Consider the following 27,790-nt stretch of genomic DNA (forward strand, 5'->3'; position numbering starts at 1 on the left):
GCTCACTGAGCTGTGTCAGTGAGGCAGGAATCTGGGTGGTAGGTCACTCCTGGGCTGAAATATCATATCCACAAATACTTTTGGAATGGGGATTGGGAGGGGACATTTTGCAGCTGGCCTTGAAGACTGGTGACCTTGCCTGTTCAGCCTCATCGGATTTATTTTTCTGGAGCTTTCCTTTCTTCCCCCTCTTAGGAACTCTGCTTAGGCTCTCAGAGCCCTTCTCGGTGTGCCCATGGAGGTCGGCTTTGGACTGCACTTTGCTTTGTCCATAGCTTAGGTCTCTGCCCCGTCTTCCTCAGTTGATAAGCTCTTTGCAGACAAGGACAATGTTTGGCATCATTTTATACCTACTGCCTTCTCGCTGGTGATTGCTACCTTTGCTATGGTGGGATCGGAGTTTAACCTGAAGATGGGAGGAGTCAACCAAGATCAGGGCCTTTCTAGTTAAGCCCCAGGTGCCGAGAAATTCCCACTGGGCAATTGTGGGCTTATCAATACCGAGCTGGAGGCCTGCTCAGATGGACCTGCTGCCTTGGGATACAAGGCTGGGGAGGAAGGCAGCCCCTACAGCTGTAGGGGATTGGAAGGCAAGGTCAGGCAAAGGGCAGATATTGCAAACCAGTCAGAGAGGAGGCAAAAAATAAACTTCAGTACAGGAGTGCTTTGTGATCACTGGCACAACTGGCAAACTTCCTGATCTGACTCCGATCCCACATCCCTTGGAAATTTTACCAGAGAAACGGCGGCTGTAGTGAATTTGCCATCTGCAACCACACGGGAGAAGACGAGAGGACCTGTACTTGCAAGCCGAACTACATCGGGGATGGGTTCACCTGCCGCGGCAACATCCATCAGGTAACGCACGTCATGCTCCGTGAAGTCAGCTCTGCTTCCCTCACTGCGCCAAGGTCCAGGTTGTGAAGGGACATGCAGGAGTTGTATAACGTGGGAAGCTCTCTAACCACGGGAACGACTGTCTTGACATTAATTGGCAGTGAAAACAAATGTGACCTATCCATGGGAATTCATTTGACCTGGAATGTAGTGATTCAGATGGACAGTTCTAGAGTCAGAAGCCTCTGGGTTTGGATTCAGCTCTGCCAGTTAGTAATGTGACTTTGGGCAGATTGCATCACCTCTCCGTGCATTCATTTTCTAATCTGTAAAAGAAAATAATGGTACCGGCCACATCAGGTTGTCGTCAGTATTAAATGAGATGATGTGTGCAACAGGCTCAGAGAACACAGTGACTCGAAGGCATGAGCATGCTGCACTGGGCATGGAGATGGGGCTGTAGGACATTTGCATATTTCTACCTGTTATAATGTGAACATCCGTTATTTGATTTAAAGACAGGCTAGAGCAGTGGTCGGCAAACTCATTAGTCAACAGAGCGGCTAACCACGGCTCGCAAGCCGCATGTGGCTCGCGAGCCGCAGTTTGCCAACGACTGGGCTAGAGCATTCCGTATGATCCAAAATTCATGTTAATAGAGAAACTAAATTTGCCATAAATCTAGAACTCATTTTTTTAAAGATACTTGAACTTTAACAAACAAAAAGAGACCCCAGGGACATACACACAGAGGAAAGGCCATGCGAGGGCACAGTAAGAAAGCCACGGTGATCTGCAAGCCAAGGAGAGAGGCCTCAGAAGAAGCCAGCCCTACTGACACCTTGATCTTGGACTTCCAGCCTCCAGAACTGTGAAAAAATAAATGTCTGTTGTTTAAAAAATAATAATAAAAACAATTGAACCTTTAAAAAATACTCCTAAAGCTCAGATGTTTCTGGAAATGGCTGAATCAGGTAGAGATTCCAGAAAGGTCTTGGAACTCACAGTGTGTCCACATAGTCATCCTGAACATCAGCTGTAGGTGGAGCTGGCAAAGGGCCCATAGTAGCACAGTCCCAGCTGAAAGGATGGTAGATGCTCTCGATCTTACAGAAACTGCCCTGCAATAACCCTGTGTTGTTCTTGTATATAGTTCACAGACACTAAGTGAACTGCCCTCTCTCTGTTTCCAGGAGCTTCCCAGGAACCCCAAAACTTCCCAGTATTTCTTCCAGCTGCTGGTAAGAATGTGCATGTGTGTGTGTGTGTGTGTGTGTGTGTGTGTGTGTGTGTGTCTGTAAGAGCCGAGTCTCAGGCCAGATACAGGATAAACCTGTAGCCTCTGGAGTGGGTGCAGGTAGAAGAAAGCCTGGAAACCTGGATTTCTGGAGGGGACTCTGTGTTGGTCATTTATGAACTTTTCATGCCTCAGTGGGCAGCATGAAAGAGTGAAAAACTGTCACACATAAAAATCCAGAGAAATAAAATCATAAAATCTAGAAGAAAATACAACCATAGGTGTGAGTATTGGCAACAAGACCATTAGAACCATTCATTAAACCATCCTATGACCTACATTTGTATTATATCCCAAACATGTAAAACATTTACATGTGGAAGAGACACTGGAAAAGAATACCTGAAAATAGCAGGGGATTATAGGGAGCTATTTTCTTCTTTATACTGTATTTTCAAATATTTAATACAATAAGCATATGTTATTTGGATAACCAGATAAAAATAAGCATTATTTCATTGACAAGGGAGCTGAGTGAACTTGAATCTGAGACTAAATGAAGCACAGATCTCCCCATCAGTGTCCACCCCCCTCTGCCCCCTCATCTGCTCCCTCTGCCCTCGAGCCCTGCCTGTATTTATGTTCCGTACGCATGTCGCCCCCACCTTGCTTCCCACAGGAGCATTCTGTGCGTGACCTGGCTGGTCCAGGCCCCTTCACCGTGTTTGCACCTTTGTCGGCAGCCTTTGATGAGGACCTTCGGGTAAGCGTGGAGCTTAGGCAGATGGAAGAGGCCTGGGACTAGAACACAGTCTTCGGGTATCACCCCAGAACCAACAATGGACACATTTGTGGGAGGGAGATTTAAGATCAGCTGGAGTTGACCAGTAATGGAAGGGGCTGCCTCTCAGCATTGGGACCCCTATCAGGGGAAGCATTCAAGTGGATTTGGGGTAACCACTAGCCAGAGACCCTCTAAAGGACGTTCCTGAATACATTAGAAGGTTGGAATAGATCAGCAATTCTTAAATGATCCAAACTTCCTATAGGCAAAAAAAAAAAAAAAGGAATGTTGGATCAAAGGGATTTGATTTAAATAGGTTGTGTGTGGGGTTTTTGTGTGTGTGTGTGTGTGTGTGTGTGTGTGTGTGTGTGTGTGTGTGTGTGTTTTGCAGGATTTATCAGAGCCTTTAATGTTCTGATATTCACTAAGACTCTTCATGCTGGGTTGCCCATTAATATATTATAATGTAGCAAACATTTATGGAGTGTACCATACACTGTTTCTAGTGCCTTATGTAGATTAATTCATTTAGTCTTCATGACAACCCTGTGATGAAGTGCTATTATTATCCCCATTTTACAGTCCAGGACACTGAGAGGAGTAACTTCCCCAAGGTCACCTGACTAGACAATGGTGGTACAAGGACTCAAACATGCCCCAGAGTCTGTGTTATTAATCACCTCACACATGGCCTCTCTATGCATATAGTTTAGACACCAGCAAAGCAGGGACACAAAACATAATTTTCAAAAAAAAATTGACATCTGATAGATTTTTTTAAAGCATCAGAGGAGTTATCATCATAAAACAGGGAGATCCATGTGGGCTTATATTACACCTACTTTATGGGTCATTTTGTTTGCATTTTGATTCACAAATGGAGAAGCATCGTGATCTCTCCCGTCTTAAAGGTTTAAATCTGGCCCGGGCACCTCTCCGAGAGGGGAACAGATGCAGTGTTTCCCAGTACCTGTCACAAGGAAACTCTTTTTTAAGTATCATCTCACAGGACTTGGGGTCCTTGCCACGTGTTGTAAAATGCTGGACCAAAGGAGCCCCACATTCCCTTCCACCCTGAGATCCCAAATGGAAGCAGGATAAGAATCAGGGCCACGCTCTCCCTCTTGCCTGCACAGTCTCTAACCTGAGCACAGCCAACCCTGACTCCCACTTCCCAGGGCCCAGGTGGGGAGAGAGAAGTGGGGGAGCCCATGGAGTACAGGACAGCGACAGGGAAAGTGGGAGCGAAGGCTCCTGGCTCTGGCAGGAACCCTCTGACCTTCCATTACAGATTAAAGACTGGGACAGACAGGGCCTGATGCCCCAGGTTCTTCGGTATCATGTGGTCGCCTGCCACCAGCTGCTCCTGGAAAACCTGAAATTGACCCCAAATGTTACTTCTCTCCAAGGGGAGTCAATTGTCATCTCCGCCTCTCAGGTAAGCAAGGCCACCTCAGGAAGGTGCCCGTTTTCTTGGGCCTTCTTTCTTCTCCTCTTCCTTACATTAATACCAGGAATAATAAAAATAATAGCAACAACAATAACGAACATATATTGTGATTTCTATATGCCAGCTATTAAGTGTTCCATGTGTACGCACTCATAGAATCCTCCAAATAATCCCATAATATGGATGTTATTATTTTTCTCAATTTATAAATTAAGAAACTGAGCTCAGAGAAGTTAAGTAACTTGTCCAGGGTTACACAGTAAGTAAATAGGAGAGCTGGAATTCAAACTCAGAGGCGAGGCATCTCCAGGTGGTCAACAGAACTGCTTTGGAAGCATCACTCAGAAGCTTGGAGGGGGATAAAAGCTTTTGATGGAAGCCACTTGACCATGCTGGGCCACTCCCCCCACCACACACACAAATGGTGGCTGTCGAATTCATTGCAAAAGGGGGGGAAGTGTGTGGTGGCCAGAGGGGAGGGTGGGTGATCTAGAGAGCACATGTGAACCAGATGCCAGTTTTGATCCACTTGTTATTTCATATTTGAGAATCACAGTGAAATGACTGTTTGGGTTGATTATTTGCTATTCACTTCTCCAGATGAAAAATACATTCTGATCTCCATTTCCTCTTTATAATCATAATAAAAAATTTGCTAAACTCGGATCTTCAGCTTTTGCCCACAGATCTCCTTAAACATTCACTCGTTTGACAATTTAACATGGTGAGCATTCAGAAAGAAGTGATGTTTGTGTCTATTTCTATTTGTGCTCATTTCTTTTCTCTTTTTTGGTTGATTTCAGGACACGATGTATGTAAATAATAAAGCGAAGATCATATCCAGTGATATCATCAGTACCAATGGAGTCATCCACATCATAGACAAACTGCTGTCTCCCAAAAACTTGCTTATCACCCCCAGAGATGCCGCGGGAAGGGTTCTGGTGGGTGAACTAACTGTCATGCTCTCAGCACAGTGACGCGGTGTGCTAATAATTTACTCTCTCCATTCTGATTGAGAGGCATCGTTTTGAGACATTTTAATTTTACTGCTTCAATCTCAAGCAAGTATTGAAAGCCTAGTAAATATTATTCTTAGTAAGAAGCAAATAAGTGAGTCTATTTTAAATAAGTATCCGTTTTCTTCAGTGTTCACAAGGGCAGGTGGTCTTGCATAGATATAGAAGGTGGAGAAATTACAGATAGATAGATACATAGATTGATAGATAGATAGATAGATAGATAGATAGATAGATAGATCGATAGATATCACTAAACTAGGCCTGGAGCAAGACTCCTCAATTGACAGAAAAGACAATTTTTGCTTTTATTGTTATTCATTCATTTTGGTCAGGGTTCTTCATTGCAGACAACAGAATCCACTATGCCTAACTTAAACAAAAAGGGGTTTCTTAAGAAATTGACATCCCCAAATCTCTGGAAAGCCAGGGAGCCCAATCCAGATGCTGCACAGCTGGGCACGCCACAGCCCAGGACACCTGCAGAGGGAGGACCCCTGACCTTGCCCTCTAACAACTCTGCCAGCGCCACCTGTCCCAGCCTCACCACCTAGGGTACCAGCGTCTGGCACCAGAGGCCTCCACCGTGTGCTTGTAAGAAAATCTGGTCTCCCTGCCAGCGGCCACTGCCACCTCCTGTTGTTCCTTTCCACCAATAAGTCTTCTACAAGCGCTTCTCCTTGGAGAACCCTATGTCACACGGGGCTCTAGCTGCAAGGCAGTCTGGGAAATGCAGTGCTCAGCCTTCTAGTCTCTGTGATGCAGAAAGTCAAGGGCAGACTGGAGCTGGGGTGGGTGCCATGAGCCAGTCCACAGAACCTGCCGTATTACCTTGCCCTCATTGCGTCCCGTGGAGTTTTTGTTAAAGTGCTTTGTGAACGGCATGAGAAAAGGTCTCATTCCCATTCTTATCATCTTTGCAGCAAAATCTTACAACACTGGCAATGAACCACGGCTACACCAAATTTAGCAACTTAATACAGGTAAACACTAGGACAAAAGTTACCCCGGGGAGTAACTGAACTAAAGAAGTTTGGTTTTTGGAGGGTGTGTGTGTGTGTGTGTGTGTGTGTGTGTGTGTGTGTGTGTGTGTGTTGGCAGGTGGGGGGTGCTGTTGGTTTGATTTTCTGTCATTTTGTTTGTTTGGGGCACACCCCAGCTGAACTGGGATCTGTATGGGGAAGTCGTAATTTTCCAGAGAACAAAGTCTTTCTCTGCCACTCCATCCCCAATACATTGTATGGTTTGTTCAGCTCTACGGTATATACATGGGCCGAGTTAGCAATTGAAGAGTATGAGGCTGCGCGAGGAAAGGAATGAGGGTGCACCAGCCCCTGACCCAGGTGCTTTATGTCTGGAATTATCGCCTGCATTGTAGTGATGGAGAAGCTGGGGTGGAGTCGGGGAATCTATGCCCATGAGACAGGTAGAAATTGCATTTCAAACTATACCCTTCCGACTTCAGAGGCTGTTCCCACGCTTTGAGTAGAAAAACTTCTTGTTCAAACAAATATTGCAGAGGGTCCTCAGGAGGGATAAGGTTCGCCAAGGCTCCCTCTCCTCCTGCTCCCAGAAGCCCCAGGAGGCTCTCTAAGAACCCCAGCTCCTCCTTCCCCTCTCCCCTCCACCCCCCAGCACAGTCTACGAATCTCTGTATCTCCCAGTAATTTTCAAAATGGTCTGGGGCTCAGACTCTCTGGGCAGCTTTGAAGAAATGGAGATTCCAAATGGTGTTCAAAATGAGAATCTCCACAGGTGTTACAGACAAGTCATCTGGGCCTGCCCACCCACTCCCAAAACCTTATGGTCCCCCCACACACACCTGAGCATCAGGTCTGGTTGACCACGGGCTTTCATAGCAAGTTAGGAGAGCTCTTTGGGGCTCAATGAAAGGGATTAATAAAACCTACTCCCCAGGGTTGTTGGGAAAATTATAAGGAAAAAATGTGTACAATGCACCGAGGTTATAGAAGGCTCTCAAAATGACCTCCCCATTCATCTGGAAATTTATTTTTTTATCTATGTGATCTAGAAATCTTATAAATACACAGAAGTATATCAGTATTGGATAGGTTTCATTTTTTTTAATGAAATATGAGACAAGTGCTAAATGGGTCTTCCAGAAAATAAAATATTTGGGCAAGAGAAGCAAAAATAAATTTTTTGAAGGTACTCACTAAAGTTTATTTTCCTATTAACAAAAGCCCAGAATTTGACTTCCTGTTTTGTTTTCTAAGAAAATGTGGGTCCAATAAAAGAAAAAGGAAAGAAAAGAAAATGAGGATTCAAATGGCTGGAGTGTGGGCCTCTAGTTTCTGGCTGTGCCATGGGGTGGGCACGGAGGGGACCCTCGCTGCCTTTAGTCCGCACCGCTGGGTTTGGCTGAGCATGTGACCGACCCTGTGTTTCAGGATGCTGGTTTGCTGAGCCTCATCACGGATCCCATCCACACCCCAGTCACTCTCTTCTGGCCCTCCAACCAAGCCCTCCAAGCCCTACCCCAGGAACAGCAGGACTTTCTGTTCAACCAAAACAACCAGGACAAGCTGAAGGAGTATCTGAAGTTCCACGTGATCCGCGATGCCAAGGTATTTTGTTTTCATGCAGACACGAGTGCAGGGCAGCCCGAGAGTGATGGACCCAGGAATCGTGAGCAGCCCCTGCCCCACTGTGTCCTCTGACTGGTCATCAACTGGCCCTGCAGTTTACCACACCTCGGCCTGTTGCTCCAACCTGCCTTTTGTTTTCTAACTTTCACCAATACCCAGCGGCAGCCTTCCTGTCTGTACAGCAGATCAGCTTTCTCGCCTCCATCATTCACGTGGCGGGATGGCTGCGGATGGCAATCACCAAGTCTCTCCAGATGACTCTTTCTCTCCTGACTCCAAAGTGTCTAGGCAAAGGACTGACTCATTCAGCTGTGATCAGTTCTTCATTTCTGAACCGGTCCACTGTGCTCAGGGAATTGAGATCTTGCTAAAACCCTCGACCAGGACCCATGTTCCTCTCCAGGAGTAAACCTGTCCAATCCAAAAAAGCCAGATGTCCAAACGGTGGTTAATTCATAGGATCTGTTTGTTTCCTGGGGCTGGCATAACAAGTTACCACCAACAGGGGCGGGGGTGCGGGGTGCGGGGGTGCGGGGTGCGGGGGAGCTTGAAACAACAGAAATGTATTGTCTCAGAGTTCTGGAGGCTGGAAGTCCGGAGTCAAGTCTGGAAGCTCCTCTTCCAAGCTCTAAGGAAGAAGCTGGTCCATGCTTTTTTCCCGCTTCTGGTGGTTGCTGGCAATCCTTGGCATTCCTTGGCTTGTGGGCGCATCCCCCACATCTATGCCTCTGTGGTCACAAAGCTGTCTTCTCCCTGTTTCTGTCTTCACTTGGCGTTCTCTCCTCTCTTCTTATAAGGACTCCAGTCATATTGGATTAGAGGCCCACTCTACTCCAGTATGACCTCATCTTAGCTAATTACATCTGCAGCAACCTTATTTCTAAGTAAGGTCACATTCTAAAGTAATGGGGGTCATGACTCTGACTTTTGGGGCGGGGGGGACATAAATCAACCATAACAGAGCCTGCGCCATTTCCCTAACCCACCCAATGCTGCCATTGGCTTCATTCACCAACGCGCATCTTCCATGGACTCCACACATAGTCGGGAGATGGGAGGGTGACTGAACCCAGTCCCACTGCCGAGACCTTCCCTACAGAGAGCATGTCCAAGTTCCTAGAGGGCCTATAATTATTAGTCCTTTTTATTATACCTATTGTCATTTTAAAGCTGGAATCATTAGAACTAAACTTGTGTCTGAATTTGGTTTGTTGGCAAAGCTCCTTTGGGCCCTTCCTCGGCCCAAATTTGGGGCATTCATGTGGCATCCTGGCTGCTACAGGTTCTGTCGGTGGATCTGCCCAGATCTGCTGCCTGGAAGACCCTGCAAGGCTCCGAGCTGAGTGTGCGGTGTGGCGCTGACAGTGACATCGTGAGTACCCTTGCACAGGTGGGGGTTGGCAACACATTATCAGCGTTCCATAGCCACTGCCCTGTCAAAGAGACGTTCCTTTTTTCCTGTCATTGACAGCAAGCTCTTTTCCTCGCCGCCTTGAGAGCTATCTCCCCTGAGAGTAAGTAAGCGGGTATGAGGAACCTGATAAATCCTGGCCCACCTAAGCCCTGGAGCAGGTGTCAGGGAACCCCCTTCCTCTTACATGTGTGGAGCAGCTTTTAGGTTGGTTGTTTGGTTAGTTAGTTAGTTAGTTCATTAGTTAGTGGTAGAGCATTTATTTTTCAGTGTGAGACACTTCCCTGGAGCAGGAAAGCATGTTGTCATTCCTTTCCCTTCCTTCCTGGCCCCGAGGTGACCTCATCTCTAGGCCTCTCTTAGTGATCAGAACCAACTCTGGGCTATTGCTTCTTAAATGAGCCAACAGAGAGAAAGTTTGCCATTTTCACCTTCCCTGGCTAGTTCCTCAACAAACTTACCTTCCTGTAACTCCATATGATGAATGGATATGATAGGATATGGATATGATAGGAATGGATATGATATATACATCCATATAAAGGTAAACCCAAAATGACAGTGACTTACATATACAAGGGTTTATCGCTCTTATAAAGGAAATCGGGAGGTGGCCCCTCCAGACCTAGAATGATGGCTCCGTGAGGGAGCTCCTCCTGTCTTTCTGTTCTTCAGCACATGCTTCCCGCCTTAAAGTGACCTCAAGGTCCATCATGGCTGCTGGAGCTCCAGCCGTCACGTCCACTTCCCAGGCAGTAAGATGGACAAATGGCAAAGAGATGCAGCTCCCATATGAGTTTATTCCATTCAAGGAGCCTTCTGAGAAGTCCCATACAACTTTCTGTTTACAAGGGATGACCAGCCAGAATCCCTTTGGTATTTGGATTGGAATTGCATTGACTTTATAACTGGATATGGGGAACGTGAGCACCTTTACCATCCAACTTCCGGAAAGTTGCTCTCGAGATCAGCTGTACTATCTCCACAGACCAAACTGGATGCCTATCAAAGAAATATAATAAGAATGCCCACTGCTCATTCTCTGTGCCGATACAGCTTTCTGAGAATTTTGTAATGTATTATTTAGTCTGATCTCTATAATAACCCTATGCAGTGGAATCATTAACCCTACTTACCTGGTGAGGAAAATTAAACCTCAGAGAAGTCCACTGACAAGTAGAAGTGGGGAGGCTTAACCACAGTTTTCCAGTGTTCTTTCCACTCAATTACCTTGTGCCCATCTCATCATAGATGCTGAAATTTATCTTTTTTCTTTTCATAGAATTTTCTAAAAAAACATTTTGCTTCCTGGGGAGTGAGGGGGAAGGGTTGTATCCATCAACTTTGCTGGGTGGACCTTAGCAAAGAAAAGTGCTAGGATTGCCCTAGTCTATGTGGCTCAGTGGATAGAGCATCAGCCTGCAGATCAAAGATTCCAGGATTCGATTCCAGTCAAGGGCACATACCTTGGTTACAAGCTCCTCTCTGGCCCAGGCCCTGGTCAGGGCTCATGCAGGAGGCAACCAATCGATGTGTTTCTTTCACATCGATGTTTCTATCTTTCCCTCTCTCCTCCACTCTCCCTAAAAAAATCAATGGAAAAATATCCTCGGGTAAGGACTAACAAAAAAAGGAAAACTGCTAGGATTGTTGTAGCATAAAACAAAATAATGTATCTAAAGCACAAATTACCCAATGCCTAATACATGTGAAAACAGAAGTGGTTGTTATCACTGTAAAGGAAAAGCCATCACTTGTATGTCCTAGGAAGACAGTTGTGTCAGGCACTTTGCTGGGTGCTGGCACTAAGTAAGGAATCAGGGTTACTGCACATGATGTGGCCGTGTGAACAAAGTTTATCCTGAACGTCAGCCAGGCCGCCCCTGCTCCATCCTATTACCCCCACTACCACTGTTCTACTTTGGCAGAGACGGTGTTGCAGAGTGGCCAACAGTGTGGGCTCCAAGGCTGGCTGCCTGGTGTGAATGCTTGCACCACCACTGACTGGCTGAGTGACCTTGGGCAAGCTGTTTAACCTCTCACTGCCTCAGTTTCCTCATCTGTAAATGGGAACACTAGCAATAGTAGCTACATCCTAGAGTCGTGAGGAATAAAATAACTGGCACAGGTAAAGCACATAGAACAATACTTGACACTTAATACATGCTGAGTGTTTGGTATATCTAAGTATGTATCTCAGTTCTTTCTGAGTCTTGCAAGTGCTGGCTACATTATATGGCCTAGGAAGTCTAAGAAGGATTATCTCTCTCTCTCTCTCTCTCTCTCTCTCTCTCTCTCTCTCTCTCTCTCTCTCTCTCAGGGCGAACTCTACCTGAACAGCCAAACGTGCAGGATTATACAACGGGAGCTCTTATTTGACCTGGGTGTGGCCTACGGCATTGACTGTCTACTCATTGACCCCACCCTGGGGGGCCGCTGTGACACTTTTACTACCTTCAATGTCTCGGTCAGTCCTAAAAACACTACTCTTATTGTGGTAAGAGAACGATGAGCCAAAGAATGGTCTCATGATCCTGCATGGGCTCAGCTGTCAAACTGCTGAGGGCTATTCTCTTCAGATTCACAATGAACAAGCATCTACCTACGCCTGCACAGACCTTGCACATTTTCATTTATCCACCTGCCCACGTGTCCATTCATTCCCTCGCAACCAGGGAAACAGTTGTTGAGACCAACCCTGTGCCCTGCCAGTCATTTTCAAACCCACCCATCCATTCAGTCGTTCACTCATTCATTCAACAAGCATGTTTGAGCTTCTGCTATTTTAAACCATATGAAATTGCCATACCTGAGAGGCTGTGGCTACAAACAGGCAAATTCACATGGTTCGATCTAATATTTTATGCTACCCACACCTCCATTCATTTGTTCATTTATTACGAACATGGGTTAAGCTTCCATCCTAGGCTCTTCACTGTATGAGGCATTTTCCAATTTCCCACTTAACCATCTACCCAGTACCATCCACTGAGTTTGGTTCAATACTCATCTTATCCCTACAATAATCCAATAATAGAAGTAGTTATCATCAATTCTATTATATAGACTTGGAAATTGAACCTTAAAGAGGTGAAGTGACTTACATGGAAAAGTCTGTCACCCGTTGATTTGGGGATCTGGCAACTTGTAGGCATTTGATAAATATCCCAAATTATTAGAATACCCATCAGCCAAAGTAGGAGATGAAAACCCAGTTAGCCTTTCTGCTACAGAGATGGTGGCCTTCTTAATTTCCAAAGTATATCCACACATATTTTTTCAGTTAATCATTTTTCCTCACCAACCCCCTGAAGGACAAGAATTATTATGCCTACCTTATAGATCAGAAAACTAAGCACCAAAGAAGGTGATTGGCCAAAAGTTCCCCAGCTGATTTGTAGTGGTATTGACACCTGCTTCCACGTTTCCCGCTGGTATACCATATGCCTGCATGACGCTACGCTGGTCCACCTCTGTGGGATAGGGAACTGTTCATCGCTGAGAACTAAACCAAGAAGCTGAGGTCCAAGACAGACCTTCAGAATTCTCCGTGGCAAAGCTGACATGTGTTTGCTGTTATATTCTTGATCATAGTCAGAATCGTAATCAAGATTCAGTTCTTAGTCAACTCAACAAGACATTCACTAGGGGCATTTCCTGTGTTTCCTAATATTCCTGATTTTTAAGTGTTTCTTTTCTTGACTACTAGGGGGATTGTGGGAGCTGTACCTATACTCCCAGCTGCCCGAGGTGGACGAAACCAAAGGTAATTATGAATGTGGCAATAACATTCAGAGAGCAATAGGTTTATTTCATTACCAGACCCTAATCTTCTGGTTAGCATAAGTAAGCGTGCAAGTGTGTGCATCGGTGGGTGTGTGGCTTAACTGTAATTTATGCCATTCTTTCAACAACCAGGCCCATCGGGTGAAAGATGAACATTCTTACCCCAGGCAAACTGTAAACCCACTGCCCAGCTTCTAGGAACTGCCTAGAAAAGCCATGGGAGTGTAGACCTAGATCATTATAATGATAAAAATAATAGCTGGATTCTATTGGCAGTTGTTCATGTCCCTGGAGCTACACTGAGTTCTTAGACATTATCCCTATTCCTCATTATAACACTCATTAGAAGCTATTATTACCTCCGCTTATGAGAAATATGAGTGTCATTGGGGATAATGAAAACATTATAAACTGATGAACAAAAAGATAGATACAGAGGCAGTAAAGCATCAAACAGACTGTCAAATTACAGCGGGAAGGTTAGGGAGATATGGGGGAAATAAGAGATCAACTGAAGGTCTTATATGCATGCATATAAGAGTAACCAACAGATGCAAAACATTGGGGGTGAGGGCATGTATGGGAGTGAAGTGGAGGGGGGCAATGGTAAGATATGTACACATGTAATACCTTAATAAAAAAATAAAAAAATATATGAGTGTCAGAGAGGGTAAGCAATCAGCCAAGGTCACACAACTGGTAAGGAACAAAGAAAGCCATGTCAGAGCAATGGTTAAGCCAATGAAATTTGGAGGTCACAGATGTGGGGTCAAATTCCAGTGGGCAATCTTTGGCAAATCACATAGTCTATACATTTTTTTTTTTTGACTCTGTAAAAAGGAGCTAATAACTATTCAGTGTGTGGCTGTTAGGATGTAAGTTTTAAAATGCAAATTACAGAGGCTGCCACATAGTAAGCGTTCATTAAATATTGGTTTGATTACTTATTCCAAAGCCAAGTTCTTTCTATTCTACTAGGAAACCCTCTTAACCAAAACATCCCTGCAAAACAAAATGTAACTCAGACCCTTCCTTCTGATGATTTGGGGGCCTTGCCATGATAGAAAGCTACCTCTTCCCCACCTCTCACCCGGCACGCTTTGCACTCTTGGGGTGTTAAGGCTGGAGAGGAATCTTTCTAGCACTGGGCTCTCCCCCACTCATTTGCCTATCTATGCCCCCAGGAAAAGAATCCCCTGTAAAGGCCATTGAGTCCCATTTTGGACTCGGGCAGTACCCGGCTCCCCCACTGGGAGCGGGCTAGAGCTTAAAGCCCACGTTGGGCAGCAGACAGCAGAGGGCTGTTCACTCTCTTCCTTCAGGGCGTGAAGCAGAAGTGTCTGTACAACCTGTCCTTCAAGAGGAACCTGGAGGGCTGCCGGCAGCAGTGCGCCCTGGTGATCCCATTGCCCAGGTGCTGCAAGGGCTACTTCGGGAGAGACTGCCAGGGTGAGGGCGCCTCTCATCGCCTTGAGGTTCCGAAACGATTGCACCGTCGCTGTGCTGCATTTGGAAGGACTGAAATTACCAAGTGTGTGTTTTAGGGGAGGGAGTCCATCCTCCTCATGACTCTACTAAGAAAAGATCCCAACGCAATCGTGCTGCAGAGTTGTGTAGCTTTCCTTAGACTTCTTCTCTTGTCCCATTTTAGTTTTGACAGAGCTGTGCCTGGAGTGTGATTGTGTATCATGCACTTTTGCTTACTAGTATGGCATAAGACATTTCCCATGGCGCTAGAAATACCATGTTTCACTTTTTACCCTAGTCCGTGGTCCTGACAAGTGCATGAGTTTAAAGGCATCTAATAGAATTCTACCCTGGCAGGGTGCTAGACTAACATGATACGTTTGGGCCATTATTTAGTGAAAAACCCCTGTTACTGGATATACAACATTGTCCCCTCCCTTTCTTCACCAGGAAAGGGCTCCTTGTCAAAGGGCATTTGGGCCCATCCTGAAACCCTTGTGTCTGACACAATAATACAGCAGCATAGCAGATGCAAGGCACTTCCTATCGGCCACGCATGGGTGCTAGCTACTTCCCATATACATCATTATATTTAAACCTCAAAACCCCTAAGAAGTAGATAGCATTGCTATCCCAATTTTATATGGGAGAACATGGAGGCACAGAGAGAATAAGAAGCAAGCCCAAGGTCCATTTATTCTGGGAGTCCACGCATTCACCCAGCCTCCACTCTCCATCACTAAAGTGTGGACCGTTCTATTTGCTCAGTGTTTTATAGTTTTAAAATGTTCTAAGTTATAGTACCTCATTGGATCTTCATGTCACAATGTGGTATAGGGCATTATATCCCCATCATCATCATCATCATCATCTAGAGCTAAGAGAACTGAACCTCAGAGCATATTCATTATTCAGCCCAGATCTATTCACGCCAGGTCTCCTGATCCCCAAATACAGTACACAGTTCAGGGTATCACCCTGCCAAGGTAGAACCCCATCAGATACATTTAAGTTTAGTGGCTTGCCCTAAACATTGAGACATTGTGTGGGTAGGTCCCCAGGGCCACAGTCCCTCTGGGCTAATGGAGCTCAGTACACACAGCTGCGGACAGGTTAGCAGCGCATTTACAAATGCTGGGGAGGCTGTTGAGTCTCTGCTATTTCATCTCTTCCAGCCTGCCCCGGAGGACCAGATACCCCGTGTAATAACCGGGGTGTCTGCCTTGACCAGTACTCGGCCACAGGAGAGTGTAAATGCAACACTGGCTTCAACGGGACGGCGTGCGAGCTGTGCTGGCCAGGGAGATTCGGGCCTGACTGTCAGCGTAGGTGGCACCCACGCACCTGCTCAGCCTCTTGTTCAGCTGAGTGCTCCCTGCCCTGATCCACACCAGTCTCCTGCCCTGGAAGCATGCGTCTTCCCCTCTCCCAGCCACAACCCCCTCCCCCATCTGCCTCCCCTTACGTGCTTTTCCCCCTCCGATGTGTGTGCATTTCCATCCACTGAAAGAGCCGCATCTCTAAAAGTGAGCTCACATCCCCTGCAGCCACCAAGACAAGCTGTGGCTGAACAACATTCATTCATTCAGTTATTCAACCAACCTGTATTATTCAGTCCTTATGAATATTGATAGCTAATCGTTTGTGGAGTGCCTACTGTGTGCCAGGCAGATATGTTTTACCATTTAATCCTCACAACAACACTTTGAGGTAGGTACTGTTGTTATTCCCACTTGGCAGAAGAGGAAACTGAGGCACTCAGCGGCTCAAAAGCCAGGAACTGTTCTAAGTTGTAAGGACACAGTGGTGTAGGAGGGGGCCAAGCCCCAGCTCTCAAAGAGTGTGTATTGAAAGGGAGAAAACAGATAAAAACTGCAGAAACAACAATAGTTATAAAGGTATGCATATAAAGAAGCAGGTAAGGGGGATGGTAAAAGAGAGATGAGCACATGCAAAGGCCCTGTGGCCGGAGCAGGCTTGCCATGAAACAAGCAGCAAAGAGGCCCGAGTGGCTGAGCAGAGTGAGCACATGAGAAGAAGAAAGGAAGCATGAAATCTGCGGGTCTCCAGGGCCAGGTCACATAGGAGCATCTCGGCCCGAGAAAGATCTACGGCCTCTGCTCTGCGTGTGATGGTGGCCAGTGGAAGGTTAGGAAGGGAGGAGCGTCAGGAGCAGATTAGAAAGGACGCTCAGCCGCCCTGTGGGGAATACACTGCCAGAGAGAAGCACAGAATCAGGGACACCTTTAGGGGAGCTAATGCCACAACCTAGGTGAGAGCTGGTATTGTCTTGGGCTCTGGTGGTGCTGGGGGTGGCGAGAAGTGGAAGAATTGGTACATGTCTTGAAGATTTTACTGTTAAATAGATTTCTCTGTTCGGGGGCCCCAGATAAGGTTCTCTCCCTCTTCTGTTCTGTTTTCTGGTGTAACCTCATTGCCTAGTCACTGTCTGCCCCATGATAGCCACTGAATAAGTTGCTTTTTGAATGTCTGGATGGATGAGTGAATGAGTGAGTGACTATGGCACAAGCAGGGTGCCTCCCACACCAACAACACAGCCAACAGGTGGCGAGTGAGCTGGTTGATTGGATTTCAATCCCTGATGACTGACCTCTGATTGCAATTTGCTTTACAGCCTGTGGCTGCTCGGACCACGGACAGTGTGATGAGGGGATCACGGGCTCTGGACAGTGCCTCTGTGAAGATGGGTGGACCGGCCGCTTCTGTGACACGCAGGCAGGTCTGTCATGGGTGTGAGCAGCCGCCCACAGCACCAGGGGCCAGGAACCCTGCCCTGAGCATCCAAGTCAGGTTGGGTCTGAGCAGCACCTTAAAAAAAAGGGGGAGGGGGCAACACAGCAGGTGCACCCTTGGCCACGTGAACAGCTGACTTGGATACGTGGCCCCAGGCCTCAGGAGGTGTGGCAACTTGAAGGAAACGTAGATGAAAATATTTCATGCAAACCCATGAAACTAGCAAGCAGTCCTGTGCAATCACAGAGGACCCACCTCAGGCAAAGAATACAGGATCGGGCAGGGAGGGGCCCCGGGATCGTGGTCCTGGGCCCCGAGGCTGAGTGCTTCCATAGGAAATACAGTCTGGAATCCCGGATCTGATTCCAGATTCTGCTATTTACCAGACCAGTGGCCCGCTCTGTGCCTCAGTGCACTCATCCTTTGAAAAGAAGTGTGTGTTACACATTTTGCAGGGGGTGGGGGGGTTGTTGTGAGGGCCGGAGATCATGGTTTTTGAAGTGCCTGGTGTATGTGGGCTCTTAAAAACAGTAGCTGCCATTATCATTGTCATCATTATCAAGTCATCATTGTCTTGATCCTTATTGAGCAGTTTTCTGAGCCTCCACATGCCCAGAGCCCTATTGCTGGCAGAAGGTCTGAGATATAAAGGTTAAATTATCTCATGTGAATCACTGCCATTTCATCCACCCCCTCCCCCACCCCCACCCCTACCCCCACCCTGCCGCTGGGTCTGAAGGGCGGACCAAGCTCTTCCGCTGGGCTTTGGCAACCTGAAGTTCCAGAATTCCAACAGGACCCTTCACTTCCGTTCCTCCCTCTCCTCCTCCTGCTCCTGGACCCTGACTGCCACCTGGCTTCCTGCAGCCTGTGGATGCTGCAGCCCCATCCAATCACCAAAGCCCCCTCAGAAGTTTTCCTCCAATTTAATATATTTTTATTCATTTCAGAGAAGAAAGGAGAGGGAGAGAGAAACATCAGTGATAAGAGAGAATCATTGATCAGCTGCCTTCTGCACACCCCCTACTGGGGATAGAGCCCATAACCTGGGCATGTGCCCTGACTGGGAATCCAACCATGACCCCCTGGTTCATAGGTCAACACTCAACCACTGAGCCACACCAGCTGGGCTCTCCTCCAATCTAACCATCTCCATCCGGAACCCCATGCCCTTAGGACCGGAGAGCTAATCTGCCAAATTCACGTCTGCTAGCAAATTTGGATGTAGAAAGTTTTAATTGGTTGCTCCCCAAGGTAACATATTTGCATTTTAATCTGATTAACATTGCAGAGATAATGTTTTAATATAAAAGGAGTAATTCCAGAATCTCGGGATCTCCAGGCTAGAAGGGACACTTTTGAAACACAGTGGCAAGCCAGAGGGGAGTCTTGGGGAAACACTTAAGTGGGCCTCAACTCTTATCACCATGACACAGGATGAATGGTGACCTTTTTCTTCGCAGCTCTGCCCCCAGTGTGCACACCTCCTTGTTCTGCTCACGCTACCTGTAAGGAGAACAACACGTGTGAGTGTAACCTGAATTATGAAGGCGACGGAATAACGTGCACAGGTGGGTCCATTTGTGCATGAGTGAAACAGTCATAGTCTGGGCTCTGTCCTGGCCCTTCTACCTCCTACCTGGGCCACTTGGCAATACCTACCCCCTCTGTGACTCAGTTTCCTTTATGGGTTTGCTTACACCTGGCCTGCCCACCTCCCAGGTCATGGTTTGAAATTGCTTTGCAAACTGTGTTGCACTTTCTTTTATAGTGTTTTTCTAACTCTATGAGTATTCCAGTGTTACTTCAAAAAATTCAGAAGATACACGATAGTATTAAAAAAATAGTTAAAACTACACATACTCTCACTGTTTAGTAAGAACCACTCTGAACATTGCGATGTCTGTATTTAGTAGTGAGGATATGGGTTCAGCTACACAGAGACCCAAAGGAACAGTGGCATAAATATGGCTGATGTTTAGATGATTATTTTCATCTCGTAGAACAGTTTGGATGGAGGCATCCACAGCTAACATGAGGTATCACTCTGAAAGGTCATCTGGGAGCCCAGACTCCTTCTATCTTGTTGCTCTGCCATCATTCAGTTGCCTGACCTGAGATAGCCACCACCATAAACACATCCCAGGCAGCAGGAGGGAGAGGGAGAGGAAAGAGATTTAAGGGCACACCTAGTAGTTGCTAAAATCCTGTCTGCTCCTATCCCATTGGTTGGACCCTCATTATCTATCACATGTAGCAGCAAGAAAGCCTGGGAAATGTAGTCTTTCATTAGGCAACCATGAGCCCAGCTAAAAATCTATAGATAAAGGAGACAATAGGTACTAGGGGAGGTGAAAATCTTGGCCACAAGTACTTTCTTTTTTCACGAATAATTATTCACAGAGATATAGACTTTCCTTACAAGAATGAGATCTCACTATGCCTGCTGTTTTTTTTTGTTTTGTTTTGTTTTGTTTTATAAATTTTTATTGATTTCAGAGAGGAAGGGAGAGGGAGAGAGAGAGAAACATCAGTGATGAGAGAGTATCATTGATCGGCTACCTCCTGCATGCCCCCTACTGGGGGCTGGAGCCTGCAACCTGAGCATGCACCCTTGACCAGAATCGAACCTGGGGCCTTCCAGTCCGGAGTCCGATGCTCTATCCACTGAGCCAAACCAACTAGGGCTATGCCTGCTCTTTTGTAATCTGCCACAAGGCAGCCCAGAAATGATTCAGCACTCAACAATGGCAGCGAAGTCCCAGGTCTGTCTTTCTACCCCACCATCCTTAGGGTGAGGCCTTTTATCCTAATGTCCATTCTCTCAGGGTCTCAAGTGGCTGCAACAACTCTAGGCAAAAAGGCAGGTAAGAGAAATCAGATGGCTTTCCAGCTACTCCTGAGGCGAGAGCTAATCTATGACTGGGTTGAAATCTGGGGGATTGTGAAAACAAAGGTGCTAAGAGGCAGCACAACAGTGGGGACAGCACAGGTTTCGGAGTCAAACCAGCCTGGGTTTAGATCCCAGCCCCACCACGTTCTAGCTCTTTTGCCTTCACCAGATCAGTGAAGCTCTCTGAGTTTCAGTTTTCTCATCTGTAGAATGGGGTCATGTCTATCTCACACGTCCTCCGTAGTGGGCTAACTATACACACACATATACACGCATAACTGTCCTAATATTATTAGTAAACACCCAAACTCACGCAGAAAAGTGCTGCCCAAGTGGAGGCTAGCAGTATGTGACAAAGGGGCAGAGGTGGACTGATGTCGTCAGGCCTGGTCTAGGAGAGGCTTAGCCGCAGGATGTTAGCGTTTGCAAAGGCTAACACGGAGGCCAAGGGCAGGGCCTGGGGAGAGAGGGCACCAACATGTTGGGGCCACTGGTCCTGAGGTGATCCATAGCCCAATGTGAAGCCCGTTGCACAGACAGTGGCTCATGAGCCCTCTCTCCCTGCTCTTGCAGTGGTGGATTTCTGCAAACAGAACAACGGGGGCTGTGCGAAGGTCGCCAAGTGCTCCCAGAAGGGCACCAAGGTCTCCTGCAGCTGCCCGAAGGGCTACAAGGGGGACGGTCGCAGCTGCTCAGAGGTAGACCCCTGTGCGGACGGCCTCAATGGGGGGTGTCATGAGCATGCCACCTGCAAGATGACTGGCCCGGTGAGTCTGTCTCCCCAAGATCAGCTTGTGGGCCTCACTTGGCCTCTTCTCCCCTCTGCTTCCCACCACGGTCTACTTCTTGTGAAGTCGGCGAGACAAGGGCAAGGTGGCATCCTAAGCCAGAAAAGGACCTCCGTGGAAAAACTGGTGAACACCACAGAAAGTCTGTTGTTTAGTTCATAGTAATGGACCAGTGCTGATTTCTTAGCTTTGACACGTGTACTATGGTGACGTAAGATGTTAACATTCGGGGAGACTGGGTAGAGGGTAGATGGGACGAACTCTCTCTGCTATCTTTGCAACTTTCCTGTACATCTAAAATTATCCAAACTCAAAAGTTTATTAAAACAAAAAGAGTTGGTAAGAGGCGGCAGGAAAGTGCAGGTTTGGGCACTCCCTCAAGCCTTTTTATTTATTTATTAGTGATCCGCTGCATGAAATTCCTGCACATTAAAAGGGGATTAATTAGAGGAAATAATTTAATATTGCTATTTGCCCTTTCTCTATAATAGAAGTGTCAGAGATGAAAGAAAATCAGTAAAATTTATATGAAAACCTTCCTCCTGTCAGAGTCTAGGGCACACCATGGGACCCAGAGTCAAGTCCCCGCCCACCCACATGCACCTCAAAATCGCGTGAGACCCAGACCCAGCCGCCCACCCCCCATTGGGCTAGATCCAGACCTGGCCAGTCCCACCCTTGTCAAGCCCTGCTGGGCATGGGGCATAGCCTCAGGTCCCCTGGCCCGAGGCAGGACGGGGGTGTGGCCTGAGGTCCCCCAGCCCAGACCAGGGCGGGGGGCATGCCTTGAGGTCCTCCATCAAGCCCCGCCAGGTGGGGGACATGGCCTGAGATCCCCTGTCGAGCCCTGCTGGGTGAGGGGCATGGCCTGAGGTCCCCTGTCAAGCCCTGCCAGGCAGGGGGGCGCAGCCTCAGGACCCCCGTCAAGTCCTGCTGGGTGGGGGCGCGGCCTGAGTTCCCCCGACCCAGCACTGCGGGTGCACCTTGAGGTCCCCAGTCAAGCCCCGCTGGGTCGGGGGCACAGCCTGAGATGCCCTGTCAAGCCCAGCCAGGAGGGGGGTGCGGTCTGAGGTCCCTGGGCCTAGTGCTGTGGTGGGGGGCACGGCCTGAGGTCCCCTGTCAAGCCCAGCCGGGCAGGGGGCGTGGCCTGAGGTCCCCCAGCCTGGCGCTGGGGCGGGGGAGCAGCCTGAGGTCCCCTACCCCAGCACCAGGACGGGAAGCGCACCTTGAGGTCCCCTGTCAAGCCCCGCCGGGCGGGGGGGCGTGGCCTCAGGTCCCTTGGCCTGGCACTGGGACGGGGCGGGGGGGGGGGGGGGGGTGCGGCCTGAGGTCCCCCAGCCCAGCCCAGGGCGGGGGGCATGCCTTGAGGTCCTCCATCAAGCCCCGCCAGGTGGGGGACATGGCCTGAGATCCCCTGTCGAGCCCTGCTGGGTGAGGGGCATGGCCTGAGGTCCCCTGTCAAGCCCTGCCAGGCAGGGGGGCGCAGCCTCAGGACCCCCGTCAAGTCCTGCTGGGTGGGGGCGCGGCCTGAGTTCCCCCGACCCAGCACTGCGGGTGCACCTTGAGGTCCCCAGTCAAGCCCCGCTGGGTCGGGGGCACAGCCTGAGATGCCCTGTCAAGCCCAGCCAGGAGGGGGGTGCGGTCTGAGGTCCCTGGGCCTAGTGCTGTGGTGGGGGGCACGGCCTGAGGTCCCCTGTCAAGCCCAGCCGGGCAGGGGGCGTGGCCTGAGGTCCCCCAGCCTGGCGCTGGGGCGGGGGAGCAGCCTGAGGTCCCCTACCCCAGCACCAGGACGGGAAGCGCACCTTGAGGTCCCCCGTCAAGCCCCGCCGGGCGGGGGGGCGTGGCCTCAGGTCCCTTGGCCTGGCACTGGGACGGGGCGGGGGGGGGGGGGGGGGTGCGGCCTGAGGTCCCCCAGCCTGACACCAGGGTAGGGGGCTCGGCCTGAGGTCCCATCAAGCCACACGGGGGCGGGGGAGGGCGTAGTCCCTGCTGATTGCTCATTAAGGCTCCTTATGGGAACTTGGCCTCAGCTGTGGGTGCAGCCATCTTTGTGATGGAGTGATGTTCAATTAGCGTATTCCCTCTTTATTGATAGGATTTATTTATTTATTTGTTTATTTATTTATTTATTAAACAACAGGCACCAATAGGCCACCTTCTCTTTTTTTTTCTCTTTTTTTAATATATTTTTATTGATTTCAGAGAGGAAGGGAGAGGGAGAGAGAGATAGAAATATCAATGATGAAAGAGACTCACTGATTGGCTGCCTCCTACACGCCCCCTATCAGGGATGGAGCCACAATCCTGGCATGTGACCTTGACCAGAATTGAACCTGGGACCCTTTGGTCCAAAGGCCGACACTCTATCCACTGAGCCAAACCGGGTAGGCCCTCAAGTCTTTTTAGAATGGAACAGCACCTGGAGCCCTGTTTATCTGGTGGGAGGAGAAGATGGTGGGAGATAATGTCCACAGTGGTTATAACATGAACTCAGAGTCAGACAGCCTTTGAGTCTCAGCTCCTGGACTTTCGCTCTGTGTGGCCTGGGGCTGGCCTCTCTGAGCCTCTGTTTCCTCATTTGCAAAGTGGGCCTAATAACAATGCAGATCTCATAGGATTGTTGTGGGATCAAATGAGAACATTCACTGATTCAACAAATGGTCATCAAGCACCTACTATGTGCTGTTGCAGGTGCCAGGGATGTCACAACAAAGCACTTGTATTCGAGCAGAGGGACGGGTGATGCTCAGTGCAGAACTCACGCACAAGACACTCTCAGAGAGCCCCGAGGGTCAGGAAGGACGTGACCCGGCCAGTGTGGCAGGGGGATGGGGAGCTGCCTTATTTAGGGGTCAGGGAGGCTCCCCTGAGCTGAGATGTAAAGGACAGCATTTCATCATGATCCTGGACCAACACGACGTGGCAGTTACTTCTTTCCCACTGGACAGGAGAGGCATATATTCTCCATCCTTCTGAACATTTCCCATGCTGGATGGTGGGCCGCAGAGCGCTAGGGGGTCCTGGGTCCTAGCCAGGGGGCTTTTTCACCTTTCCGTTCTCCCCACAGGGCAGGCACAAGTGTGAGTGTAAAAGTCATTACGTAGGAGACGGGGTGGACTGTGAGCCGGAGCAGCTGCCCATCGACCGCTGCCTGCAGGACAACGGACAGTGCCACGCCGATGCCCACTGTGCTGACCTCCACTTCCAGGGTCAGTGTGGCGAGGGGCTGCGGGCCCAAAGCACCTGGTCTTTAGGCATGGGGGGTGGGGGGTTCTGTGCAAAAGGAAAAGAAAAACAATTTAACTTTTAAAAAGTAAAAATTTTAATTGCATTAAATTCTACAACTTGCCCTGGCCGGTTTAGCTCAGTGGTTGGAGTGTCAGCCCATAGACCAAAGAGTCAGGGATTCAATACCCAATCAAGAGCACATACCTCGGTTGCAGGTTCTATCCCCAGGTGTGCGCAGGAGGCAGCCAGTTGATGTGTTTCTCTCCTGTTGATATCTCTCTCTCCCCCTCCCTCCTTCCTTCCCTTCTACTCTCTCTGGAAATCAATAGAAAAAATATCCTCTGGGGAGGATTTTTAAAAATTGGCAAGTTAATGAACCTTTTATAATACAAAAAAAAATTGGGGGCCAAACAGCCTGTGCATAGCCCTGAGTGGAGGGGCAAGTAACTCAGAATTGTATCCTGAGCCTTGAGAATGAGACGGGAGCTCAAAGGTCCTCTACCGTGAATTTTCCTGATACTTGCTTTCCTCGAGTTGCTTAGCAATCCCTGCAACCCTTAATTGGAAAGGAGCATAATTAAGGGTTTAAATAACAAAGAGGAAGTGGCTGCCAGGAGCAGAAGCAATTTCTTCACAGTCGTGTGGATAGTAGCACATGGATTGGCACAGGCTCACCTACTTCCAAGGCTGATGTGGATGGCTTATAATAACCCCACAGGGATCGTAAAACTAAGTACAGAGGTGCAGCTGACAGAGCATCTTGAAAACTGATGGAGGAAAGCCATAAATGGCCCACAAACGAGTTCTGAGCCAGGGCAAGGAGGGCTCGGTCTCGGAAAGTGAAACGGACGTCTCAGACGGGTTCAGTTTGCTTTAGTGAGGCAGTTCTTAGCATCTCAATAACTATCGATGTAAGACCTGTTATGTACTGTCCTAGTCCATTCGAGCTGCTACAACCAAGTACCATAGACGGGGTGGCTCATTAACAACAGAAATTGATTCTTCCCAGTTCTAGAGGAGGAAGTCCAAGGTCAGGGTGCCAGCCAGCACAGTAGGTTCTAGTAAGGACCCTCTTCCAGGCTGCAGACGGCCAACTTCTCGTTGTGTCCTCACAAGGCAGAAAGGACAATGGAGCTCTCTGTGGTCCTTCTCATAAAGGCTCTGCCCACTCATGCAGGTTCCACCCCCATGACCTACTTACCTCCCAAAGGCCCCACCTTCTAATAACATCACATTGAGGTTAAGATTTCAACATAGGAATTTGAGGAGAACACAAACATTCAGTCCATAACATAAATTAAGCCCTAAGGCCCCATTGAGGTTCTACTATGCGTCAGGCACTGTGTGGGGTGGTTTGTTGACATTACTGTCCATCCTATGACATCATTTGGGCATGCATGAGCTAGAGGGTGCATATAAGCAGGAAAAACACATAGGATAATGACATAGTCTACTTAGAAGGACATTCTAAGTGAGAAATTCAAAAATTTCTAAAATTTTTGAAAAAAAAATTTTAAATTCATAAAACCAGGAAAAAAAAATCTAGTAAGACTGAAGACAGTAATTTATCGCATGCTGATGATCCAATTGAAATGAGAGAGAAGAACAGAGAAAAATTGAAACCAGAGACTCAAACAGATATCTGTCCACCCATGTTCACAGCAGCATTATTCACAATAGCCAAAAGGTGGAAACAACCCAAATGCCCATCCAGAAATGAATGGGTAAACAAAATGTAGTCTATCCCTACAGTGGGAGAGTATTCAGCTTTGAAAAGGAATGAAACTCTGATACGTGATCACACCTTGAAAACATGCTACATGAAATAAGCCAGACACAAAAGGACAAATGGGTGATTCCACATACAAAGTCTCAGTAGCTGGCCTTCTGCTTTGAACGTTCTTCAAAGTTCTTTGCAGGAAATACTGACCTGGGCGGTTCCTCTCCTTCTCTATCTAGATGCCACCATTGGGGTGTTCCATCTCCGCTCCCCACTGGGCCAGTATAAGCTGACCTTTGACAAAGCCAAAGAGGCCTGTGCCAATGAAGCTGCAACCATGGCGACCTACAACCAGCTCTCCTATGCTCAGAAGGTGGGTCCCCAGTTGGTGGGTACCATGCTGGCAGGGACTGCTGGGGAGGAGCTACAGGCTCTTCTTAACATGGGGACACTTTGGCTGTTGCCTTCTTGCAGGGGAGTTCAGGAAGCTCCTGGGGCCATAATAACAATGTGTCATAGCCATTGGGGGTCTACTATGTGTCAGGCACTGTGAGGGGTGGTTCACTGACATCACTGTCCATCCTTACAACATGCCTGGAGGTACAGGTAGGGCAAGTGAGGTTCTGAAAAGTTAAGTAATGTGTCCAATGTCACCTAGCCAGGAAGTGGAAGATCCAGTGGTCAAATGTAGCCCTGATTCCTAAAGTCTGTTCTTGACCATGACATTCAACTGCCCCAGCAGAGGCACAGACTGGGAGTGCATGCCTCACAGCTGGAGCCCAGGAAGACATCAATGACCACAAGCCTGGCATCTCCCTGAATCCACGAAGCAGTCCAATTTCTCTGGATTAGCTGGATTTCCCTGTGTCTGAAGGGGCTGAGAAGGGGGTGAATGAGGATGGCCTAGCTCTTAGCCACAGCCAGGTGGGAAGTGGAGTTCTGGCCTTAAAAACCAGAAGCCTGCACATTTGGAAAGGCCAGCACTTTGGAGTTACCTAGTGATTGTTCAGTCGGAGCAAAGGAGGTGACTGCCTACATGGTATAATATTAGAACTCTTCCTCCAACCTCCATCACTACCCATCTCTCTACCTTTCCTCAGACCTGACAAAGCCTTTGATGCCAGGACCCAGCATCTTGGAGGGTCTGAATTTCTGCTCTCCTGCTTGCTGGTTGTGTGGCCTTGATCAAGCCATTGAAACCTCTGTCCTACTTGGCATGTTTGTATAAGGATTAAAGGTGAAATGGCACAGTGACTGGCATACAGTAGGAACTCAGCTTTTAAAATTAAGAGCTCTGGAGGAGGCTGCCTGGGTGTGCAGCTCAGCTCTGCTATTTGCTGGCTGTAGGACTTGGAAAAAGTCATTATTCCTCTTTGCCTCCATTTTCTCAGTTATGTGATAGGGAACTTTTTTAAAAATATTTTTTATTGATTTCAGAGAAGAAGGTAGAGGGAGAGAGATAGAAATATCAATGATGAGAGAGAATCATTGATCAGCTGCCTCCTGATCCACACAGGGGATTGTGCCCATAACCTGGGCACATGCCCTGACCGGAAATCAAACCATGACCTCCTGGTTCATAGGCCAATGCTCAAGCACTGAACCACACTGGCTGGGAAATATAGGGAATTTTTTAAAGTTCTTCTCTCAAAAGGTATTGATGTATGAAAAGCCCTTGCAACAGAACCTGGTCCAGAATAAGCTCTCATTGTGTTATGATGGTGATGATGGTGATGGTGATGGTGATGGTGATGGTGATGGTGATGGTGATGGTGATGATAATGATGATGGTGATGATGATGGTGAT

The 27,790-nt window shown here is 48.1% G+C and overlaps 1 protein-coding gene across 1 annotated transcript in view; it reads left to right on the forward strand.

Moving 5' to 3' along the window:
• STAB2 (stabilin 2) overlaps nucleotides 1-27,790 on the forward strand; it is a 127,987-nt gene that overhangs the window by 86,138 nt on the left and 14,059 nt on the right. The window contains exons 45-61 of the mRNA XM_080661000.1: nucleotides 739-858; nucleotides 2,031-2,078; nucleotides 2,754-2,837; nucleotides 4,150-4,296; nucleotides 5,112-5,252; nucleotides 6,251-6,310; nucleotides 7,739-7,915; nucleotides 9,219-9,308; nucleotides 11,668-11,814; nucleotides 13,057-13,113; nucleotides 14,456-14,582; nucleotides 15,776-15,925; nucleotides 17,236-17,340; nucleotides 18,818-18,925; nucleotides 20,821-21,014; nucleotides 24,103-24,244; nucleotides 26,223-26,356. Coding sequence (XP_080517126.1) covers nucleotides 739-858; nucleotides 2,031-2,078; nucleotides 2,754-2,837; nucleotides 4,150-4,296; nucleotides 5,112-5,252; nucleotides 6,251-6,310; nucleotides 7,739-7,915; nucleotides 9,219-9,308; nucleotides 11,668-11,814; nucleotides 13,057-13,113; nucleotides 14,456-14,582; nucleotides 15,776-15,925; nucleotides 17,236-17,340; nucleotides 18,818-18,925; nucleotides 20,821-21,014; nucleotides 24,103-24,244; nucleotides 26,223-26,356 — 2,031 coding nt within the window. The remainder of the gene's footprint in view (nucleotides 1-738; nucleotides 859-2,030; nucleotides 2,079-2,753; nucleotides 2,838-4,149; nucleotides 4,297-5,111; nucleotides 5,253-6,250; nucleotides 6,311-7,738; nucleotides 7,916-9,218; nucleotides 9,309-11,667; nucleotides 11,815-13,056; nucleotides 13,114-14,455; nucleotides 14,583-15,775; nucleotides 15,926-17,235; nucleotides 17,341-18,817; nucleotides 18,926-20,820; nucleotides 21,015-24,102; nucleotides 24,245-26,222; nucleotides 26,357-27,790) is intronic.

This window comes from Plecotus auritus, assembly GCF_963455305.1.
Source record: "Plecotus auritus genome assembly, chromosome: 3".
Classification (NCBI taxonomy): domain Eukaryota; kingdom Metazoa; phylum Chordata; class Mammalia; order Chiroptera; family Vespertilionidae; genus Plecotus; species Plecotus auritus.